The following is a 19,436-nucleotide window of genomic DNA, read 5'->3' on the forward strand; positions in this document are numbered from 1 at the left end:
ATGCGGTTTTTAATGAAAAACATGTTAAGAAGATGCGAGAACTTTATGATACTATTGAGACACACCATCGTGGATTGAAAGCCCTAGGAGTTGACGAAACATCATACTCGAACATAGTTGTACCTGTTTTAATGGACAAGGTTCCAGAGGCTGTTCGCCTGAACATGATTCGAGGAAGTAAGAATCACCAAGAATGGGATATGGAAGAAATGCTTGTGGCTTTTCGAGAAGAATTGGAGATTCGTGAACAGCATGTTTCGATTTCAATGGCTTTGGGAAATGGGACCGTTTCTGGTAGGACGTCACCAGAACGGCGAAGTGAGATGAAACCGAGGTTTCCTGGTCGAACAACAACAGCGAGTGCGTTGTTTACGAAACAAGATGGTGGATTTGTGAGAAGAAAGTTCTGTGTATTTTGTAAAGAAGATCACGAAGAAGCCGATTGTCACAACGTCAGGAACAAGGAAGAAAGGAAGGATCTTGTTTTTAAATATGGACGTTGTCTTTTGTGTTTAAAAAAGGGACACAGAGCTTATCAGTGTCATTCGAAGGAAAAATGTAAGTTGTGTAACAAACGACACCATGTTGCAATTTGTAATGTTGTTGGTAGTCAGCCTAGTGCTAACCAAGCTCGTGTCAAGACTGCTGATACTACTGTTACCACTTCTTGTGTAAGTAATATAGATTCTGGGGGGAGAGCAGTCTTGCAAACCGCCAAGGCCGTAGTTACAGGTAACATAAGGGATGTTAAGGCACGTGTTCTTTTTGACTCAGGTAGTCAGAGGAGTTTTGTAACACGAAGTATGGTAGAAAAACTTGGTTTGAACCCCATTAAGCAAGTGCGCTTAGGTATAAAGACATTCGGATCTCAAAATATGGACGAGAAGATAAGAGAGGTGGTCGAGTTAGAGTTGAAAGGAGTTGAAAGTGGAGGGAAAGTGAAAATACAGGCCTTTGTTGTTAATGAAGTTTCAGAAATACGCAATGAGCATGTTGAAATATTGAAGTATGATTATAAGCATCTTACTAACTTGTGGTTTTCAGATGTTTGTAGGCACGAAGATTCCCTTATTATAGACATTTTAGTTGGAAGCGATTGGCTTTGGACGCTTCAAGATGGTCGTATAATACGAGGGGAGCCAGGAGAGCCTGTTGCCATTCATACTAAGATTGGATGGGTTGTGTCAGGGCCAATAAAGGGTAAGTTAACTGATTTGGCAGAATCTTGTTCTTCAAATTTGGTTGTAAATGGTAATGGTATAACAGTTAATTTGATGTACCAGAATAAGGAACAGGAATTAGAACAAGACATTAAAAAACTGTGGGATCTTGAGACTTTAGGAATTAAAAGGCAAGATAAGGTGCATGAAAAATTTTTGGATAATATAGAGTTTAAAGGAGATAGATACTCAGTTTGTTTGCCTTGGAAAATGGGGCACAAGCCCCTTTCTACTAATTATACTCTTAGTCTCAACAGATTGAAGGGGCAGTTGAAAAAGCTCAAGGAGAAGCCTGCAATAATGGAAACCTATGATGGGATTATAAAGCAACAAGAAAGGGATAGAATCATTGAAGAGGTTGTAAGTCTTGAGCCAAGTGAGAAGCTTAGTTATCTGCCACACCATGCCGTTGTACGAAATGATGCAGAAACAACAAAGGTAAGAATAGTATATGATGCCTCTGCAAAAGATAGGAAGTCAGGTACCTCTCTAAATGAGTGTTTACATGTTGGACCACCATTAAATCCACTTTTGTTTGATATCATGATAAGATTCAGAGAAAATAAGATTGCAATAACATCTGATATCGAAAAGGCATTTTTGAATATTGAAGTGGATAAAAAGGATAGAGATTGCTTGAGGTTCTTATGGGTTGATAGTTCTTGTGATAGTGAACCAAACATTAAAGTTTACCGCTTTAATCGTGTTGTTTTCGGAGTAAATAGTTCTCCTTTTTTGTTGAATGCTGTTGTAAGACATCATTTAAGCACTTATGAAACAGCTGATCCAGAGTTCTCAGCAAAATTGTCTAGAAGTTTCTATGTAGATGACCTAGTGTTAGGATGTTATGATGTAGAAAGTGGTAAAGAACTCTACAATAAGGCAAAGAAAAGAATGTTAGAGGCAGGATTTAACTTAAGGAAATGGAAGAGTAATGATCCACAACTTGCTCAATATTTCAAGGTTATGGAAGAAACTGGGAAACATCCTGCAGATGGAGGGGGTGAATGTAGCTATGTAAAGGAAATGCTAGGGGAAGAAATTTCAGACACTAAGAGTAAAGTTTTGGGAATAACATGGGATATGTTGAAGGATAATTTGGAATTTGAGTTGACAAAAATAGAGAACAGTGTTCCAAATTCACCTGTTACTAAGAGAACCATCTTAAGCATGATTTCCAAACTTTTTGACCCTTTAGGACTTGTGAGTCCAATTATTGTAAGTGCAAAGGTTTTGTTTCAGGAATTATGCACCTTGAAGTTAGGATGGGATGATGAAGTACCAGTAGAAATGCTCAATAAATGGAATAAATTTGTATGTGATTTAAGTTCAGTGGGTGTTATTTCCTTACCAAGATGTCTATATGAAAAAAGTACAGATAAGGTAAATAAGTGTTATTTACATGGGTTTGCAGATGCCAGTAAGAAGGCTTACTGTGCAATGGTTTATTTAGTATACGAGACTGATACTGGAATGCATTCAAGATTGATTTGTGCTAAGACAAGGGTTGCTCCGCTTAAGGAATTAAGCATTCCAAGGTTAGAACTTATGTCAGGTCGTATTTTATCTACACTTGTGGAGACTTTGTATAATGCGTTAAGCCCACAAATTAAAATAGACGGTTGTAGGTACTGGTTAGACAGTAAAACAGCATTATACTGGATAAATAATCAAGGTGAATGGAGGCAATTTGTACAACATAGGGTCAATGAGATTCTGAAAATTTCTAAAAAGGAAGACTGGGGACATTGTATTGGAGTTTGTAATCCAGCAGATTTGGGTTCTAGGGGAGTCTCTGCAACAATTTTAAGAGATAGCAGACTTTGGTGGGAAGGTCCTCATTGGTTGTCCATGGGGAAGGAATATTGGCCTAAAAGTTTCACTCTTGAGGATTCACCAGAGATTATGGAGGAAAAAAGGAAAACTGTAAATGTTACAGCAGTAATAGAACAAAACAGACTAAGTGTGACTGAAATAATAGAGGTGGATAAATTTAGCTCTTTGAAGAAATTATTGAGGGTTACAGCAAGAGTGATCCGTTTCGTCACTAACTTAAGGTCTGCAAGGGAAGGTAAGATATTGAAATTAGGGGAATTAGACTCGGAGGAAGTTTCAAGGGCAGAAAGGATTTGGATTAAGGGCTCACAAATTGACCTTAAGAAACAACCAGGGTATAATGAGATTGCATTGAAATTGGGACTTTTCGAAGAAGATAGCATTTTAAAGTGCAAGGGTCGCTTGGAAAACTCAGATTTAGCACTAGAAACTAAGTTTCCGATTATTCTACCGAATAATAATTGGTTTACGCGTTTGGTTATTGAGGATTGCCATGAAAGGGTAATGCATGAAGGTCTGAACGCAACGCTTACGGAATATAGGTCTAGATTTTGGACAACAAAAGGAAGGCAGTATGTAAAAAAGATATTGAGGGATTGCAGAAAGTGCAAAAAGGTACAAGAGGAACACGTCAAAAGAAATTCATGGAAAATGGGAAAAATCGTGGAACTTGTGCAAGGGAAAGACGGTGTTGTTCGGGGTGCAAAGGTAAAAGTATGTGGTAGTGGTAAGTCAGAAATTTTATCTCGACCTTTGCAAAAACTTTTTCCTTTTGAACTTGCAAGAATGAACGAAATCGCAGGAAAAAGTACGGACATCGAGAGGAAAAAGAACGAAGTACGGGAACAGAATGCTTGTGAATTTTCACCTATTGTAATTTGTCCTAATCGCGTCGTAGAACCCCAGCGTAGGAAATCTAAACGCGCAGCAGGTCAGGATTCGCAGTGGAAAACCCGTTTGATGCTTGACTCTTAACGAGTCAAGGAGGGGAGTGTGTTCGGGTTTTCACGTAAATTTTCATTGCGTAGTCGATTAAGGTTTTGGTTTAGTGTAATTAAGCCTTAAAATGTATCTTGTGACTTGGTGACGCAGCTTTTCTGTTTACCATATTTTCTAATTGCTTCGATTATAATAATTACACTTTCGTTTGAGCCAACTGACGTAAATTGAATAGGGCATCGTCATTGGTAGTTTATTTTGGATTAATTAGTTTACAGTATATATATAGAACGTTGAAGTTTTGTTATTGCGTGCGTGCAACTGGGGGTGGTTGTGCGAACCCAGCTGTGATTTGCTGAATGATATGAAATGTGAAAAGCTCGAATGACTTTTTCTTCAGTGTTTTCTCTGGAATACAAAGTTTAAAAAGAATCAGCAAGATAGATCCTGAGAGGTCTAAAAATCTGGTCCACCGAACCTAGATGCATTTGTGTTTCAGTGAATGAACTATGGATGAACTGAAGAAGAAGAGAAACATCAGAGGAGGACATAGAGCTTTTGCAACGCAGTTGATCAGACAGATTGAAGATAGTCTTGAAGATCAATTGAAGTTGAAGCAGCTTGAGATACAGCTAGATGAGAAATTTGAAGTCTTAGAAAAATTGGATGACGAAATTTTGGGTCTTGTAAGCGAAATTGATGAAGATGGTTTGGGATGCTTACAAGAAATTTCTGAGGCTGGAGAGATGAAGGAAAAAATAAATCTAGCGCTGCTCAAGTTGAAGAGTTTAGTGAAGAATGAGAAGCAGTTGGAATCGCAGAAGCCTAATTTAACAAGACATGGCTCAGAAGAATCAGTTTATTCTGTAGAAAGTTCAGCGTCGTCAGCAACTCGTAAAGTTCGTGCGAAGCTACCGAAGTTGGAACTGAAAAAATTTAGTGGCCGCCCCCAAGATTGGCAGGAGTTCTGGGATAGTTATAAAAGTGCGGTTTACGAAAACGAAGAGATTTCAAAGATTGACAAGTTTTCGTATTTGAAGCACTATTTGGAAGAGCCTGCCAAAAAAGTAATTGCTGGACTTGCTTTGACTGAAAAAATTATGACGTAGCTGTCGATTTGCTTGAACAGAGATTCGCGCGACCAACGACGATAAAAAGGGCACATATCAACGAGCTTCTGAATTAAGATGCGGTTTTTAATGAAAAACATGTTAAGAAGATGCGAGAACTTTATGATACTATTGAGACACACCATCGTGGATTGAAAGCCCTAGGAGTTGACGAAACATCATACTCGAACATAGTTGTACCTGTTTTAATGGACAAGGTTCCAGAGGCTGTTCGCCTGAACATGATTCGAGGAAGTAAGAATCACCAAGAATGGGATATGGAAGAAATGCTTGTGGCTTTTCGAGAAGAATTGGAGATTCGTGAACAGCATGTTTCGATTTCAATGGCTTTGGGAAATGGGACCGTTTCTGGTAGGACGTCACCAGAACGGCGAAGTGAGATGAAACCGAGGTTTCCTGGTCGAACAACAACAGCGAGTGCGTTGTTTACGAAACAAGATGGTGGATTTGTGAGAAGAAAGTTCTGTGTATTTTGTAAAGAAGATCACGAAGAAGCCGATTGTCACAACGTCAGGAACAAGGAAGAAAGGAAGGATCTTGTTTTTAAATATGGACGTTGTCTTTTGTGTTTAAAAAAGGGACACAGAGCTTATCAGTGTCATTCGAAGGAAAAATGTAAGTTGTGTAACAAACGACACCATGTTGCAATTTGTAATGTTGTTGGTAGTCAGCCTAGTGCTAACCAAGCTCGTGTCAAGACTGCTGATACTACTGTTACCACTTCTTGTGTAAGTAATATAGATTCTGGGGGGAGAGCAGTCTTGCAAACCGCCAAGGCCGTAGTTACAGGTAACATAAGGGATGTTAAGGCACGTGTTCTTTTTGACTCAGGTAGTCAGAGGAGTTTTGTAACACGAAGTATGGTAGAAAAACTTGGTTTGAACCCCATTAAGCAAGTGCGCTTAGGTATAAAGACATTCGGATCTCAAAATATGGACGAGAAGATAAGAGAGGTGGTCGAGTTAGAGTTGAAAGGAGTTGAAAGTGGAGGGAAAGTGAAAATACAGGCCTTTGTTGTTAATGAAGTTTCAGAAATACGCAATGAGCATGTTGAAATATTGAAGTATGATTATAAGCATCTTACTAACTTGTGGTTTTCAGATGTTTGTAGGCACGAAGATTCCCTTATTATAGACATTTTAGTTGGAAGCGATTGGCTTTGGACGCTTCAAGATGGTCGTATAATACGAGGGGAGCCAGGAGAGCCTGTTGCCATTCATACTAAGATTGGATGGGTTGTGTCAGGGCCAATAAAGGGTAAGTTAACTGATTTGGCAGAATCTTGTTCTTCAAATTTGGTTGTAAATGGTAATGGTATAACAGTTAATTTGATGTACCAGAATAAGGAACAGGAATTAGAACAAGACATTAAAAAACTGTGGGATCTTGAGACTTTAGGAATTAAAAGGCAAGATAAGGTGCATGAAAAATTTTTGGATAATATAGAGTTTAAAGGAGATAGATACTCAGTTTGTTTGCCTTGGAAAATGGGGCACAAGCCCCTTTCTACTAATTATACTCTTAGTCTCAACAGATTGAAGGGGCAGTTGAAAAAGCTCAAGGAGAAGCCTGCAATAATGGAAACCTATGATGGGATTATAAAGCAACAAGAAAGGGATAGAATCATTGAAGAGGTTGTAAGTCTTGAGCCAAGTGAGAAGCTTAGTTATCTGCCACACCATGCCGTTGTACGAAATGATGCAGAAACAACAAAGGTAAGAATAGTATATGATGCCTCTGCAAAAGATAGGAAGTCAGGTACCTCTCTAAATGAGTGTTTACATGTTGGACCACCATTAAATCCACTTTTGTTTGATATCATGATAAGATTCAGAGAAAATAAGATTGCAATAACATCTGATATCGAAAAGGCATTTTTGAATATTGAAGTGGATAAAAAGGATAGAGATTGCTTGAGGTTCTTATGGGTTGATAGTTCTTGTGATAGTGAACCAAACATTAAAGTTTACCGCTTTAATCGTGTTGTTTTCGGAGTAAATAGTTCTCCTTTTTTGTTGAATGCTGTTGTAAGACATCATTTAAGCACTTATGAAACAGCTGATCCAGAGTTCTCAGCAAAATTGTCTAGAAGTTTCTATGTAGATGACCTAGTGTTAGGATGTTATGATGTAGAAAGTGGTAAAGAACTCTACAATAAGGCAAAGAAAAGAATGTTAGAGGCAGGATTTAACTTAAGGAAATGGAAGAGTAATGATCCACAACTTGCTCAATATTTCAAGGTTATGGAAGAAACTGGGAAACATCCTGCAGATGGAGGGGGTGAATGTAGCTATGTAAAGGAAATGCTAGGGGAAGAAATTTCAGACACTAAGAGTAAAGTTTTGGGAATAACATGGGATATGTTGAAGGATAATTTGGAATTTGAGTTGACAAAAATAGAGAACAGTGTTCCAAATTCACCTGTTACTAAGAGAACCATCTTAAGCATGATTTCCAAACTTTTTGACCCTTTAGGACTTGTGAGTCCAATTATTGTAAGTGCAAAGGTTTTGTTTCAGGAATTATGCACCTTGAAGTTAGGATGGGATGATGAAGTACCAGTAGAAATGCTCAATAAATGGAATAAATTTGTATGTGATTTAAGTTCAGTGGGTGTTATTTCCTTACCAAGATGTCTATATGAAAAAAGTACAGATAAGGTAAATAAGTGTTATTTACATGGGTTTGCAGATGCCAGTAAGAAGGCTTACTGTGCAATGGTTTATTTAGTATACGAGACTGATACTGGAATGCATTCAAGATTGATTTGTGCTAAGACAAGGGTTGCTCCGCTTAAGGAATTAAGCATTCCAAGGTTAGAACTTATGTCAGGTCGTATTTTATCTACACTTGTGGAGACTTTGTATAATGCGTTAAGCCCACAAATTAAAATAGACGGTTGTAGGTACTGGTTAGACAGTAAAACAGCATTATACTGGATAAATAATCAAGGTGAATGGAGGCAATTTGTACAACATAGGGTCAATGAGATTCTGAAAATTTCTAAAAAGGAAGACTGGGGACATTGTATTGGAGTTTGTAATCCAGCAGATTTGGGTTCTAGGGGAGTCTCTGCAACAATTTTAAGAGATAGCAGACTTTGGTGGGAAGGTCCTCATTGGTTGTCCATGGGGAAGGAATATTGGCCTAAAAGTTTCACTCTTGAGGATTCACCAGAGATTATGGAGGAAAAAAGGAAAACTGTAAATGTTACAGCAGTAATAGAACAAAACAGACTAAGTGTGACTGAAATAATAGAGGTGGATAAATTTAGCTCTTTGAAGAAATTATTGAGGGTTACAGCAAGAGTGATCCGTTTCGTCACTAACTTAAGGTCTGCAAGGGAAGGTAAGATATTGAAATTAGGGGAATTAGACTCGGAGGAAGTTTCAAGGGCAGAAAGGATTTGGATTAAGGGCTCACAAATTGACCTTAAGAAACAACCAGGGTATAATGAGATTGCATTGAAATTGGGACTTTTCGAAGAAGATAGCATTTTAAAGTGCAAGGGTCGCTTGGAAAACTCAGATTTAGCACTAGAAACTAAGTTTCCGATTATTCTACCGAATAATAATTGGTTTACGCGTTTGGTTATTGAGGATTGCCATGAAAGGGTAATGCATGAAGGTCTGAACGCAACGCTTACGGAATATAGGTCTAGATTTTGGACAACAAAAGGAAGGCAGTATGTAAAAAAGATATTGAGGGATTGCAGAAAGTGCAAAAAGGTACAAGAGGAACACGTCAAAAGAAATTCATGGAAAATGGGAAAAATCGTGGAACTTGTGCAAGGGAAAGACGGTGTTGTTCGGGGTGCAAAGGTAAAAGTATGTGGTAGTGGTAAGTCAGAAATTTTATCTCGACCTTTGCAAAAACTTTTTCCTTTTGAACTTGCAAGAATGAACGAAATCGCAGGAAAAAGTACGGACATCGAGAGGAAAAAGAACGAAGTACGGGAACAGAATGCTTGTGAATTTTCACCTATTGTAATTTGTCCTAATCGCGTCGTAGAACCCCAGCGTAGGAAATCTAAACGCGCAGCAGGTCAGGATTCGCAGTGGAAAACCCGTTTGATGCTTGACTCTTAACGAGTCAAGGAGGGGAGTGTGTTCGGGTTTTCACGTAAATTTTCATTGCGTAGTCGATTAAGGTTTTGGTTTAGTGTAATTAAGCCTTAAAATGTATCTTGTGACTTGGTGACGCAGCTTTTCTGTTTACCATATTTTCTAATTGCTTCGATTATAATAATTACACTTTCGTTTGAGCCAACTGACGTAAATTGAATAGGGCATCGTCATTGGTAGTTTATTTTGGATTAATTAGTTTACAGTATATATATAGAACGTTGAAGTTTTGTTATTGCGTGCGTGCAACTGGGGGTGGTTGTGCGAACCCAGCTGTGATTTGCTGAATGATATGAAATGTGAAAAGCTCGAATGACTTTTTCTTCAGTGTTTTCTCTGGAATACAAAGTTTAAAAAGAATCAGCAAGATAGATCCTGAGAGGTCTAAAAACCATTCGTTATAAACTTCTTGAACATAACCCGACCCCGAAGTTGGATGAGATGCTCTCCTTTTCCAAACAGTTTCTGGCGATAAGTGACAATCATGGACCTCACCCTGGTTTGTTTGCAGCCACAGATGTCGTCCCTTCACCGACATCTATTGAGGGACGGCTGGACAAGCTAACAGCTGCAGTAGAGGAGCTGAAAATGAACAATAGTTTGTACGTAGTAGCCACTGTTCAAAAAAAAGAACCGACCTCCCAATTTGCTGGACTTCAACAGCCAGTACGCCGTGTGACATGTTACTTTTGTTCTAAAGAGGGTCACATAGCAAGAAATTGCCACCTAAAACGCACAAGCAGGGAACAAGGACCCATTGATGGTTCGTTCAAATGCCAGATGTGCAATGGCTCGGGACATATTGCTTCGCAATGTGCAAAACTGGGTTGTTGACAATCCGAATACTAAGGAAGGTAATCGTGTTGCTAATGTAAAAAATATTCCGAACCGATTTGTGTCGACTTTAAACTCCAAAGGGGTGGCCCAATAGAAGGCTGGGATGGTCACCCCGGATTATATATAATTGGAGACAGTACTGTTTGTAGTAATCAACAGTCTATCCAGTCTCTTACCCAGCCCTTTGTTAAGTGTTTGTTAAATGGGTTGCAGGTCGAAGCTTTAATTGATACTGGATCTGCAAAGTCCTTTTTGAGTAAATCTGCTTATGCTGCTATTGTAGAACAAAAGTTAAACAAGCTTGAGGGGGGAGATGTAGGAACTTTCAGCAGTACTGCCTCCGATCGGTGCATTTCCGTGACAGGTCAAGCCCTGCATATAACAGGAGTTTTTGAGGGTAATGTTACTTTACATGACAGTAGTGTTTCTTACTTTCATCGATTTGTTGTTTGCGATAATATGTTATCACCGTTGCAATGTATTTTGGGTTGGGATTTTATTCAAGCAAATCGATTGCAACTAGTTAATGATAGAAGAATTTATTATTTATATGGTCCACATGGAAATTTACCCTTAACCCCTGTTTATGAAAACAGTAAAGGGTCTTCCGAAACTTTATTTCAGTCATCTTCTTTAGGCCCAGTACCTGTTAAATTAACTAGTGCTATAGTTGTGCCTCCAATGTCAGAACTTGTCATCAAGTGCAGTATTTCAAGAAGTTCCAAAAATTTGGTAGGTATGATAACATCGAATTGTGACCAATCCTCCCTTCCCACAGTCCATGTTGCTCATGTAGTTTGCTCTGCTAACAATCGTGTTGTACCTGTTCGACTTTTAAATAATCATACTAAAGAAGTTGAGCTTCAAGCAGGGCAAAAGATTGCTGAATTTTGCCCCCTTGTTAGTCAAGGAGTTGAACTGGGCACCTCGAGTTGTAGTGCTGCGACATTTAGTAATGGTGATAAGTCTCACGACGAGCTCGCCGCAGCAATAAGTTCCTCTCTATTGCCTGAGCAAAAGGCTTCCATTCTGGATGTGCTATACCGGTATTCAGAGGTATTTGAGGATACTTTAGGCCATTCTTCTGTTGTTACTCATTCTATTGACACGGGGAATGCAGCCCCTATTCGCCATCACCCCCGACGCCTTCCATTTGCATACAGGGAAGATGCTCAACAGCAAATCGCGAATATGTTAAAACAAGGGGTTATTAGGCCAAGTACTAGTGCATAGGCATCCCCAATTGTTATGGTTAAGAAGAAAGACGGTAGTTATCGATTTTGTATTGACTATAGACGCCTTAATGCAGTCACTCAGCGAGATGCACGCCCTCTACCACGAGTCGATGACCTTTTAGACTCTCTTCAGGGTTATAAGTACTTTAGTACTTTAGATCTACGCTCAGGGTATTGGCAGCTTGATGTCAACCCGAAAGATAGGCATAAGACAGCTTTCGTTACTCCTCAAGGATTGTGGGAATTCGTTCGCCTCCCTTTTGGATTGTGTGGAGCTCCGTCAACGTTTGACCGAGCCATGAAAATTATAATGTCAGGGTTAAATTACGAAGGTTGTCTGTGTTATTTTGACGATATAATTATTCCGTCAATAGATATAAATCAACACTGGGAGCGTTTAGAATTGGTTTTAGAGAGACTACAAAAGGCAAACTTAAGAGTTAAAGCTTCTAAATGTCTTTTTGGTGCAGATAAGGTTGTTTATCTAGGTCATACTGTTTCTGCGGAGGGAATTCATACTGAACCGAGCAAAATTGAAGCAGTTCAAAAAATGTGCCCCCCAAATAATGTGGAACAAGTGAGATCCTTTCTTGGATTGGCTGGGTATTACAGAAGATTTATTCCCAATTTTGCAACTATTGCGGCCCCATTGACGAGTTTAACCAAAAAGGGTTGCAAATTTCAGTGGTTAACGGTTCATCAGCGATCTTTTGACTTATTAAAACGGCAGTTGTGTAATGCCCCAATACTTGTTTACCCTCAGTTAGATGCACCATTTATTTTACAGACAGATGCTTCAAATGTTGGGTTGGGAGCTGTATTAACCCAGAAAGATAGTTCTGGAGATGAGCGTGTTATTTCTTACGCTAGTCGTGCTTTGACTGAGAGGGAAAGAAATTATTCGGTTTTGGAGAAGGAAGCCTTAGCTGTTGTTTTTGCTACTCAACACTTTCGGGTGTATTTACTTGGCCAGAAATTTAAACTTGTTACCGATAATAATGCTCTAACCTGGCTACATAAATTGAGCCTAAAGGTAGGATAGCACGCTGGATAATGGGTTTACAGGAGTTTGAATTTGAAATATCCCATAGGCCTGGGAGGGAAAATGCTAATGCTGATGCGCTGTCTCGGCTAGTTGATACAGAAGATAAGCATAGCGTGGAAGAAGTGTCTGACAAGTATACTACTTGTTTTGTCAAGTTGACACCTGAGTTGAATTTGCACCAAGCTCAGTTAAATGACCCGGACATTGCTATAGTTGTAGCTCTTAAGGAACAACGGCTACCTAAACCCCCTCTTTTTGTATGGAAGAAAAACGAAATTTTGCGCACTTTGTGGTATTGTTGGGATGAGTTATTTCTCTCAGACGGCTTGCTTGTTAGAGCTATTTCGACAGGTCAAAAAGTGCCCCGACGTGTGTTTGTCGTTCCACAATCTGTCGTAGGCCAAATTTTACATAGCCTTCATTCCGGGCCGTCTGGGGGTCATATGGGAATTACACGTACTTTATATCGTATTAAGCAACGCTTCTTTTGGCCAAAAATGCAAGAGTGCGTGAAAAACTATATCACATCTTGTTCAGAATGTATGCAAAGTGAAATGTTACCTAACCAAGGGAAAGCTCCACTTACGCCCATTTTGGTAGGTGAACCCTTCGTATTTTGGGCTATTGATTATATGGGCCCACTTCCAGAGACATCAAGGGGTAATAAACATTTGTTGGTTGTCGGAGATCAATTTACTAAATGGTGCGAAGCATTTGCAACTAAAGATCAAAAAGCACAAACGGTAGCTAGGCTTTTAGTCTCAAAGTTGTTTTTTCGTTTCGGTCCCCCCGATATATTGCATTCTGATCAGGGACAAAATTTCGAGAGCAACTTAATGCACGAAATTTGTCAAATTATGGGAATAAAGAAATCCCGTACGACTGCATATCATCCAGAAGGGGATGGGCAAGTGGAAAGGCAAAATAGGACATTGCAGGAAATTTTGTCTTCTTTCGTGAGTGAACATCCTGAAAATTGGGACTTGTATGTTGATCAGACTGTTTATGCGTATAATACCAGCCGGCATGAAACAACCGGGTATTCCCCCTATGAATTAGTTTTCGGACGAGAGCCAAGGATGCCCATAGAGGTGGATTTAGGAGTGCCTTTGCAAAATCCCCGGAGTCATTCAGAGTATGCTCGTGAGGTTAGACAAGCCATAAGGAATTCTACTGAGATAGCACAGAAAAATTTATATGCAGCTAAGAAAAGGCAGGCTCTGTATGCTGATCGGAGAAGTAAAGAGTGAAAGCCCTTTGAATTAGGGTCATATGTGTGGTTGCGGCGACCAAAAAAGTGGAAATTTGGAAGGAAGTGGGTAGGCCCATATAAGGTTCTTGTTAAAATGGGTGTTAATTATAAGGTGGAGTCGCAGCACGGAAAAGCCATGGTTGTTCATCATAATCAGTTGAAACCTTGTCCTTTGTCTTTTAATGATGAGGGTAAGGACATTTGTCCAGTTTCTGAAACACCAGATTGTGAAATTGTAGAGCAGGATACTGATGATGACATGGACGAAAACCCTGGGGAAATAAGAAATCAAGTTTATGTACGCCCCCCCCCCCCAAGATTACGTCAGGTTGTTAATCCCCCTTTAAGGTATGGTGATTATGTTTCTCATTAGGCTTGCTCTTCATCGAGAGAGGGGAAGGTTTGTAACGTGTGCATGTGTGCATGTGATGTCATGTTCGAAGGCACATCTGTAGAATCATGAGTTTTCTAATGGTGTCATAGGCAATGCTAGTTAATAACGTATTGCTTGTGCTCGTCATGTGATGACATGTCACGTTTATCAATAAGTTGGAAAACCGTGATTGTTCGAAGATTAGAGAATTGGAATATGCACTAGAGACACGTCTGTTTCTGTTGTCCGTTCTGCCCGGTCATAACATTGCGATAGCCATCCTTTTTTCTTAATATCTAAGGCTTGACCTGCTAGTTGCTGTTCTGTTGTTTCAAACACTCCTATTTCATTCCATATTTCAAGCATTCTCTTTCTGTAACCTCTCTTGCTGGGATCACTTTTCAAATAACATTTCATCGCTAGTCTGTTCAATTCTTTTGTCCAATGGCCTCTCTTCCTACGATCCGCAGTAGCTTGATGACGATCGACCCCTATCGGGCGTGGCAGCTTCACCAAAGGTTCCACTCTCGTTTACGCCGTTGTTTGAATTGTTTCTTTGAGACATTTCACTCATATAGAGGGTTGTGGTGATAAGGTGACACAACCACCTGTATTTTTATCGTGACACCATCACTAGGGGGGTTGCCAATCAAGACTAAAGGGTCCCCCCTACCCATAAGACAGACTTAGCCCCGCCGGGCGCCAACCCGGTATTTCAAGGTCTCGGAGTGGGCTGACAGGTGCTACACCTTGCCCAAAGGTTACATGGAAGTAGTTGTGACAAAGGGTAATTTCATTGTCCCACGTCAAAACTCCACAACCGGGTGTAGTTTAGCGTCCAACCCAGGACATGTTATTATTATTATTATTATTATTCAACTCTTCTCATGGTCTTGATGGTATACCAGTGTTTTGTCTATGATCAGGCCACCTCCCGTGGCTTAAGATAATAGATCTTTAGTCTTCCATGCAAACCAGTCTTTCTTTTCCAGCTCTCTATTTCGTCCTATTTGCTGTAATCCAAAACTTTTCTCATTATTCTAGCAGTGCTCAACAAACAAGCTTTTTGCAGAGGATCTAAACCAGGTTTAAAGTCGATCTTTTCAAGATACTTTGCAACATTCTTCGGGACTATTCCTAGCGCACCAATGACAATTGGTATTATGTATACTTTTGTTGTTTCTCTGTTCCAAACCTTCAAAAGTTCATACTTCATATCTGTATAGTGCTCAAACTTTTCCTTCTCCTTCTTTTCAACTCTTGTCTCAAAAGGACATGCCACATCAATAATATAGCATGCTCTTCCTTTCTTATCCAGTAGGATTAGATCAGGCTTGTTATGGTCAATTCTTATTTCTGTTTGAATGGAAAAGTCCCATAATAGTTTGATCTTTTCGTTTTCTAAGACCGCCATTTCTTTATCTACGAAATGTTCGTAGCTCTTTGCAGTGGTGGAAAATCCATATTTTTGGCACATCTGCCAGTGAAGGATAGCAGCAACTTTGTCATGCCTTGCTTTTTTATAATCGTTCTGAGCCAACTCTTTACATTCTGATACAATATGGCTGATAGTCTCATCTCTTTCACCACATAACCTAAACGACGGCGAAATGTCTTCTTTGTCACAATTATGTCGTATCCAATTCGTCCTAATTGCTTGACCTTGTGCCGCCATGATCAGCCCTTCTGTTTCTTTCTTCAAATACCCTTTCTTAACCCATAGCCAACTGTTATCGTCGTCCCTTACTTCTTCTGTTTCCCTTAAGAATGCCGAGTGTAGTGACTTGTAATATTTCTCCTCTCGTGTTCTGCGTAGTTTCTCTTTAACAGTTTTGGGATTCTCATTTTCAGACATAATATCTTCATTCACCACCTCTTGTAGTAACATCTCTTCGCTTTCATTAATATAGAATCCCAGGCTCGTCTTCCATTATTATTATTATTATTGCCAAAATGTTTCTGTTGCTTTTTGTTGTGTCCACTATACTGCTGGCTAATGCCTAGGCAGACTATTTTTGTTATTCTATTTTCTTTCATAAAAAGTTTTAACAATCTCGCAGTTTTGGCTGAGTACCCATTTTTGACATTGCTCGATTACTAATTTTGCCTCCTTCTCTCCTTCACATAGTCTCTTGATATGACACTCCAATTGCTTGCTGTAACAGCCTAGAAAGTCAAATACAACATTGATTTGATCTATTTCGTATCCACGATTTAACCGTTTCAGTGACTTTCTCATTTCAGAATACTTGTCTTGTTTTTCTTTCTCTCTCTTGGCAATACATCCAGGTGCACATATAGTCCCCTCTATCAAACTGACCTTTTTTCCTACTTTGTTAATTATCAGCATATCAGGCTTAATGGCATTGTTGCTTGGTCTTTTGTCTAAGTGTATCGGTATGTCCCACATAATCTTAGCACGATCATTTTCGATGCTTGAAAGAGGTAATGCTTGCTTGTACCATGGAACTCCACGATTATTATTATTATTATTATTATTATTATAACTTTTGTAAAATTAGTAAACTTGTCACCAGGCTAGCCGATAGTAACTACCTGTAAAGTGAGGTTACTGTTGTAAGTAAAAGAATATAAAATAAAAAATGTTTTCATTATTATTATTATTATTATTATTATTATTATTATTATTATTATTATTATTATTATTATTATTATTATTATTATTATTATTAATAAGCTATTGGTCATTGATTGCGGCTGTTGGCCTAACATCGAGAATGCTATAATTTCAGTGCAAAGGAATGAGGATTATTACGCTCAGTCGAGCAAATGTGCTGATTCTAATGGCTTTGAAGGTGTTGTACCTCCATTCTTTGATCGTGAGGAGGCATTGGCATCTGTGAATTATGGTCATTTTTTCAGCTATGATGAGATTGAATCTACTGTGAAAGGCTGCCCCAGTGGGAAGTGTTGTGGTGCCGATGGGGTTACTTACGAGGACATGAAGGAAATGTTTAGCGAAAATGGGTATGTTTTTGTGAATATCTTGAACGTTGTGCTTGTAAATTTGCGAATACCAACATCATGGAAAAAGTCAATTGTTCAGCGAATCCCCAAGAAGAATTTTAGTATCAATGATTTGTCAACGCTTAGGGATGTATCTCTTTTACCCACTTGTTACAAGGTGTTTTCGAAAGCAATCTGTAAACGAATCACCCCACACATATCCAATGAGATTGCTTTTTGGCAGCGTGCCTTCCTGCCCGATCGTGACAGACAGGAATTGATTTTTAGTTTGAAAGCCGCAATGGATGATTTCAGACACTTAAGTACAAAGTTTTGTGCAGTTTTTGTGGATTTTACGGATGCGTTTGGGAGCATTGAGCATAGTTTTCTTTTTGAAACTCTCCGGGAATTTGACATTCCTTTGATTTATTGTTGCTTGGTCGAAGATCTATACCGTTACTCTTCGTTTTCTGTGATTTGTGGGTTTGAATTGAGTAAAGAGTTCAATATAATCAGAGGAACAAAGACAGGTGACCCTTTGAGTGCACTTTTATTCATATTGGTGATTGACAGAGTATGCAAGCCTATGGTAAAAGAGGCTGTTATCAGGCAGGGCATCGAAGATGAAAGAAGGATTAATCCATGTCCATTGCAAGCTTTTGCGGATGATGTTGTTGTTGTCAGTTATGACGTAACGATTATAAATGAGATGTTTGATATCGGACAAGTTGCCATGAAGATAGCAGGTTTAGAAGTGAAACCCAGTAAATGTGCAGTTATGTATGCAAGGAGGTCTGGGAATAACTGGTACAAAGGCAAGGCAGATAAAAAGCCAACTGTGTCAATTCAAGGAAATGTCATCGAAGTTTATCCCCGTGACAAGTCCTATAAGTATCTTGGAAAGTCTCTCTCACTTTCCGGCGAAGATGCTGTGCAAGTGTATGAAGTTATAGAAAGTTATAAAGATTTATTGGAAAAAATAACAAGCTGCAAATTGCCCCTTGCTCTAAAGGCTAGTGCTTTAAATAACTTGGCTCTCGCGAAGATTCTCCACCATTTTTACAATACAAGGTTTACAGAGGAGCAGTTGGAACTCATGGAAAAGTCCTTGGTGAAGGCAGTTCGAAATATGTACGATTTGTATGAAACAACAACACAGCTCATCATCTTCTTACCACGCGAGCACGGAGGGATTGGAGTTAAGCGTGTGTCAGATGTGTATAGGTCAACAAGGGTTGCATTTCTCATTAAGATGTTGAATCATCCCCAATTACATTTCAAGAACATTGCACGTCAATCCCTTAATTTGGATATGGAAAAACGGAAAGTTGCTTCAACAGATAATGATATGAACTTCCTTGGGTTTGAGATTAGTGAAGACGGCTACCTGAATAGTCGTACCAAATTTGGGTGTCAATCAGATTGGCCAGATCTTCTGAGATATGCTAGAAAGCTAGATGTTTCCATTGAGTTCAGGCAAGGAAAGGCTGGAGTAATTATTAATGGTGAATTTTTTGATGAAGGTGCTCCACTTCAGAAGTTGCTATTCAAACAGACAGTTAATCGAGATTTGCAAAAAGCAAAGCAATTGTCAGTTCAAGGCCCCTTTCTCTGCATGACTGATGTTCAGTTGAAATCCTCCCATTCAATTTTTTACAACTGGAAAGTAAGTGATTTACTGGTGAAGTTTGCAATAAAAGCACGGTTGAGTCTACTTCCAACAAACTTCACAAAGCATGTATGGAATCGTGATAATGACCCTTCTTGCCCCTTTTGCCATCAGCACACGGAAAGTGTCGCACATCTGATGAATGGATGTAGAGAGTTTCACAACTTTTATAGTCGACGTCACAATCGAATTGCTGACAAAATATTTGAGGTGATCTCAGGAAGTATAATTGGTTTCCAGTTTCATGCAAACAAACTTGCAGAATCAATAATAACGGAATATGGTGATGAATTACAGCGTATTACGCATCGTAAACCTGACATCATTATCATTGACATTCAGTCACGTAAATGCATTATCTTAGAGGTGACTGTCTGCTACGATCTGTATTTTGAGCAAGCACTGAACACCAAAGAGAAACGGTATCAGCCGCTGTGCAGTCTGCTGCAGTCGTTAGGTTGGGAGGTGGATTTGAAAGTGCTTTGCTTTGGCTCACTTGGTTGCATCAAAAAGGATGTTTGGACTGTTATGAGATCATTGTCAGTAGATAAGTTGATTGTAAAGAGCACATTACAGTGGTGCTCGGTATTAAATTTGATAATGGCCAACTATATATGGAGACACAGGGTTAAGAAGTTGTTCATGTGAATCTATTTTCTCTCGGCCCTTGCGTATGATCAGATACAATAAGTTCTATATTACATTTTCACATTGAATGACTTCTAAATCTTGTGTCTCACAGTTTATATGAAGTGATTATGTATGTGGTGGATAACACAAGCCTAGTAGACATACCTTTTATGTTAGCT

At 39.1% G+C, this 19,436-nt stretch overlaps 4 protein-coding genes across 4 annotated transcripts; 3 read left to right on the forward strand and 1 right to left on the reverse strand.

Moving 5' to 3' along the window:
- LOC135691015 (uncharacterized) lies at nucleotides 1-4,035 on the forward strand. Its single transcript, XM_089114133.1, has 2 exons — nucleotides 1-558; nucleotides 1,078-4,035. Exons 1-2 carry the CDS (start codon nucleotides 33-35, stop codon nucleotides 4,029-4,031), a joined length of 3,480 nt encoding a protein of 1,159 aa, XP_088970259.1. The 5' UTR covers nucleotides 1-32; the 3' UTR covers nucleotides 4,032-4,035.
- Nucleotides 4,036-5,182: 1,147 nt separating this feature from the next.
- On the forward strand, nucleotides 5,183-10,656 carry LOC148960289 (uncharacterized). Its single transcript, XM_089114135.1, has 2 exons — nucleotides 5,183-5,740; nucleotides 6,260-10,656. The coding sequence occupies exons 1-2, from the start codon at nucleotides 5,215-5,217 to the stop codon at nucleotides 9,211-9,213; spliced, it is 3,480 nt and encodes a 1,159-aa protein (XP_088970261.1). The 5' UTR covers nucleotides 5,183-5,214; the 3' UTR covers nucleotides 9,214-10,656.
- Nucleotides 10,657-14,997: 4,341 nt separating this feature from the next.
- LOC148960290 (uncharacterized) lies at nucleotides 14,998-15,879 on the reverse strand. The gene has a single exon (XM_089115362.1). The coding sequence runs from the start codon at nucleotides 15,877-15,879 to the stop codon at nucleotides 14,998-15,000; it is 882 nt and encodes a 293-aa protein (XP_088971488.1).
- Nucleotides 15,880-16,390: 511 nt separating this feature from the next.
- LOC135681077 (uncharacterized) lies at nucleotides 16,391-19,275 on the forward strand. Its single transcript, XM_089115365.1, has 2 exons — nucleotides 16,391-16,436; nucleotides 16,745-19,275. The coding sequence occupies exons 1-2, from the start codon at nucleotides 16,391-16,393 to the stop codon at nucleotides 19,273-19,275; spliced, it is 2,577 nt and encodes an 858-aa protein (XP_088971491.1).
- The last annotated feature ends 161 nt before the right edge of the window (nucleotides 19,276-19,436 follow it).

The sequence above is a fragment of the Rhopilema esculentum genome, chromosome 4 (genome assembly GCF_057945365.1).
Source record: "Rhopilema esculentum isolate cy_ngs chromosome 4, ASM5794536v1, whole genome shotgun sequence".
NCBI lineage: Eukaryota > Metazoa > Cnidaria > Scyphozoa > Rhizostomeae > Rhizostomatidae > Rhopilema > Rhopilema esculentum.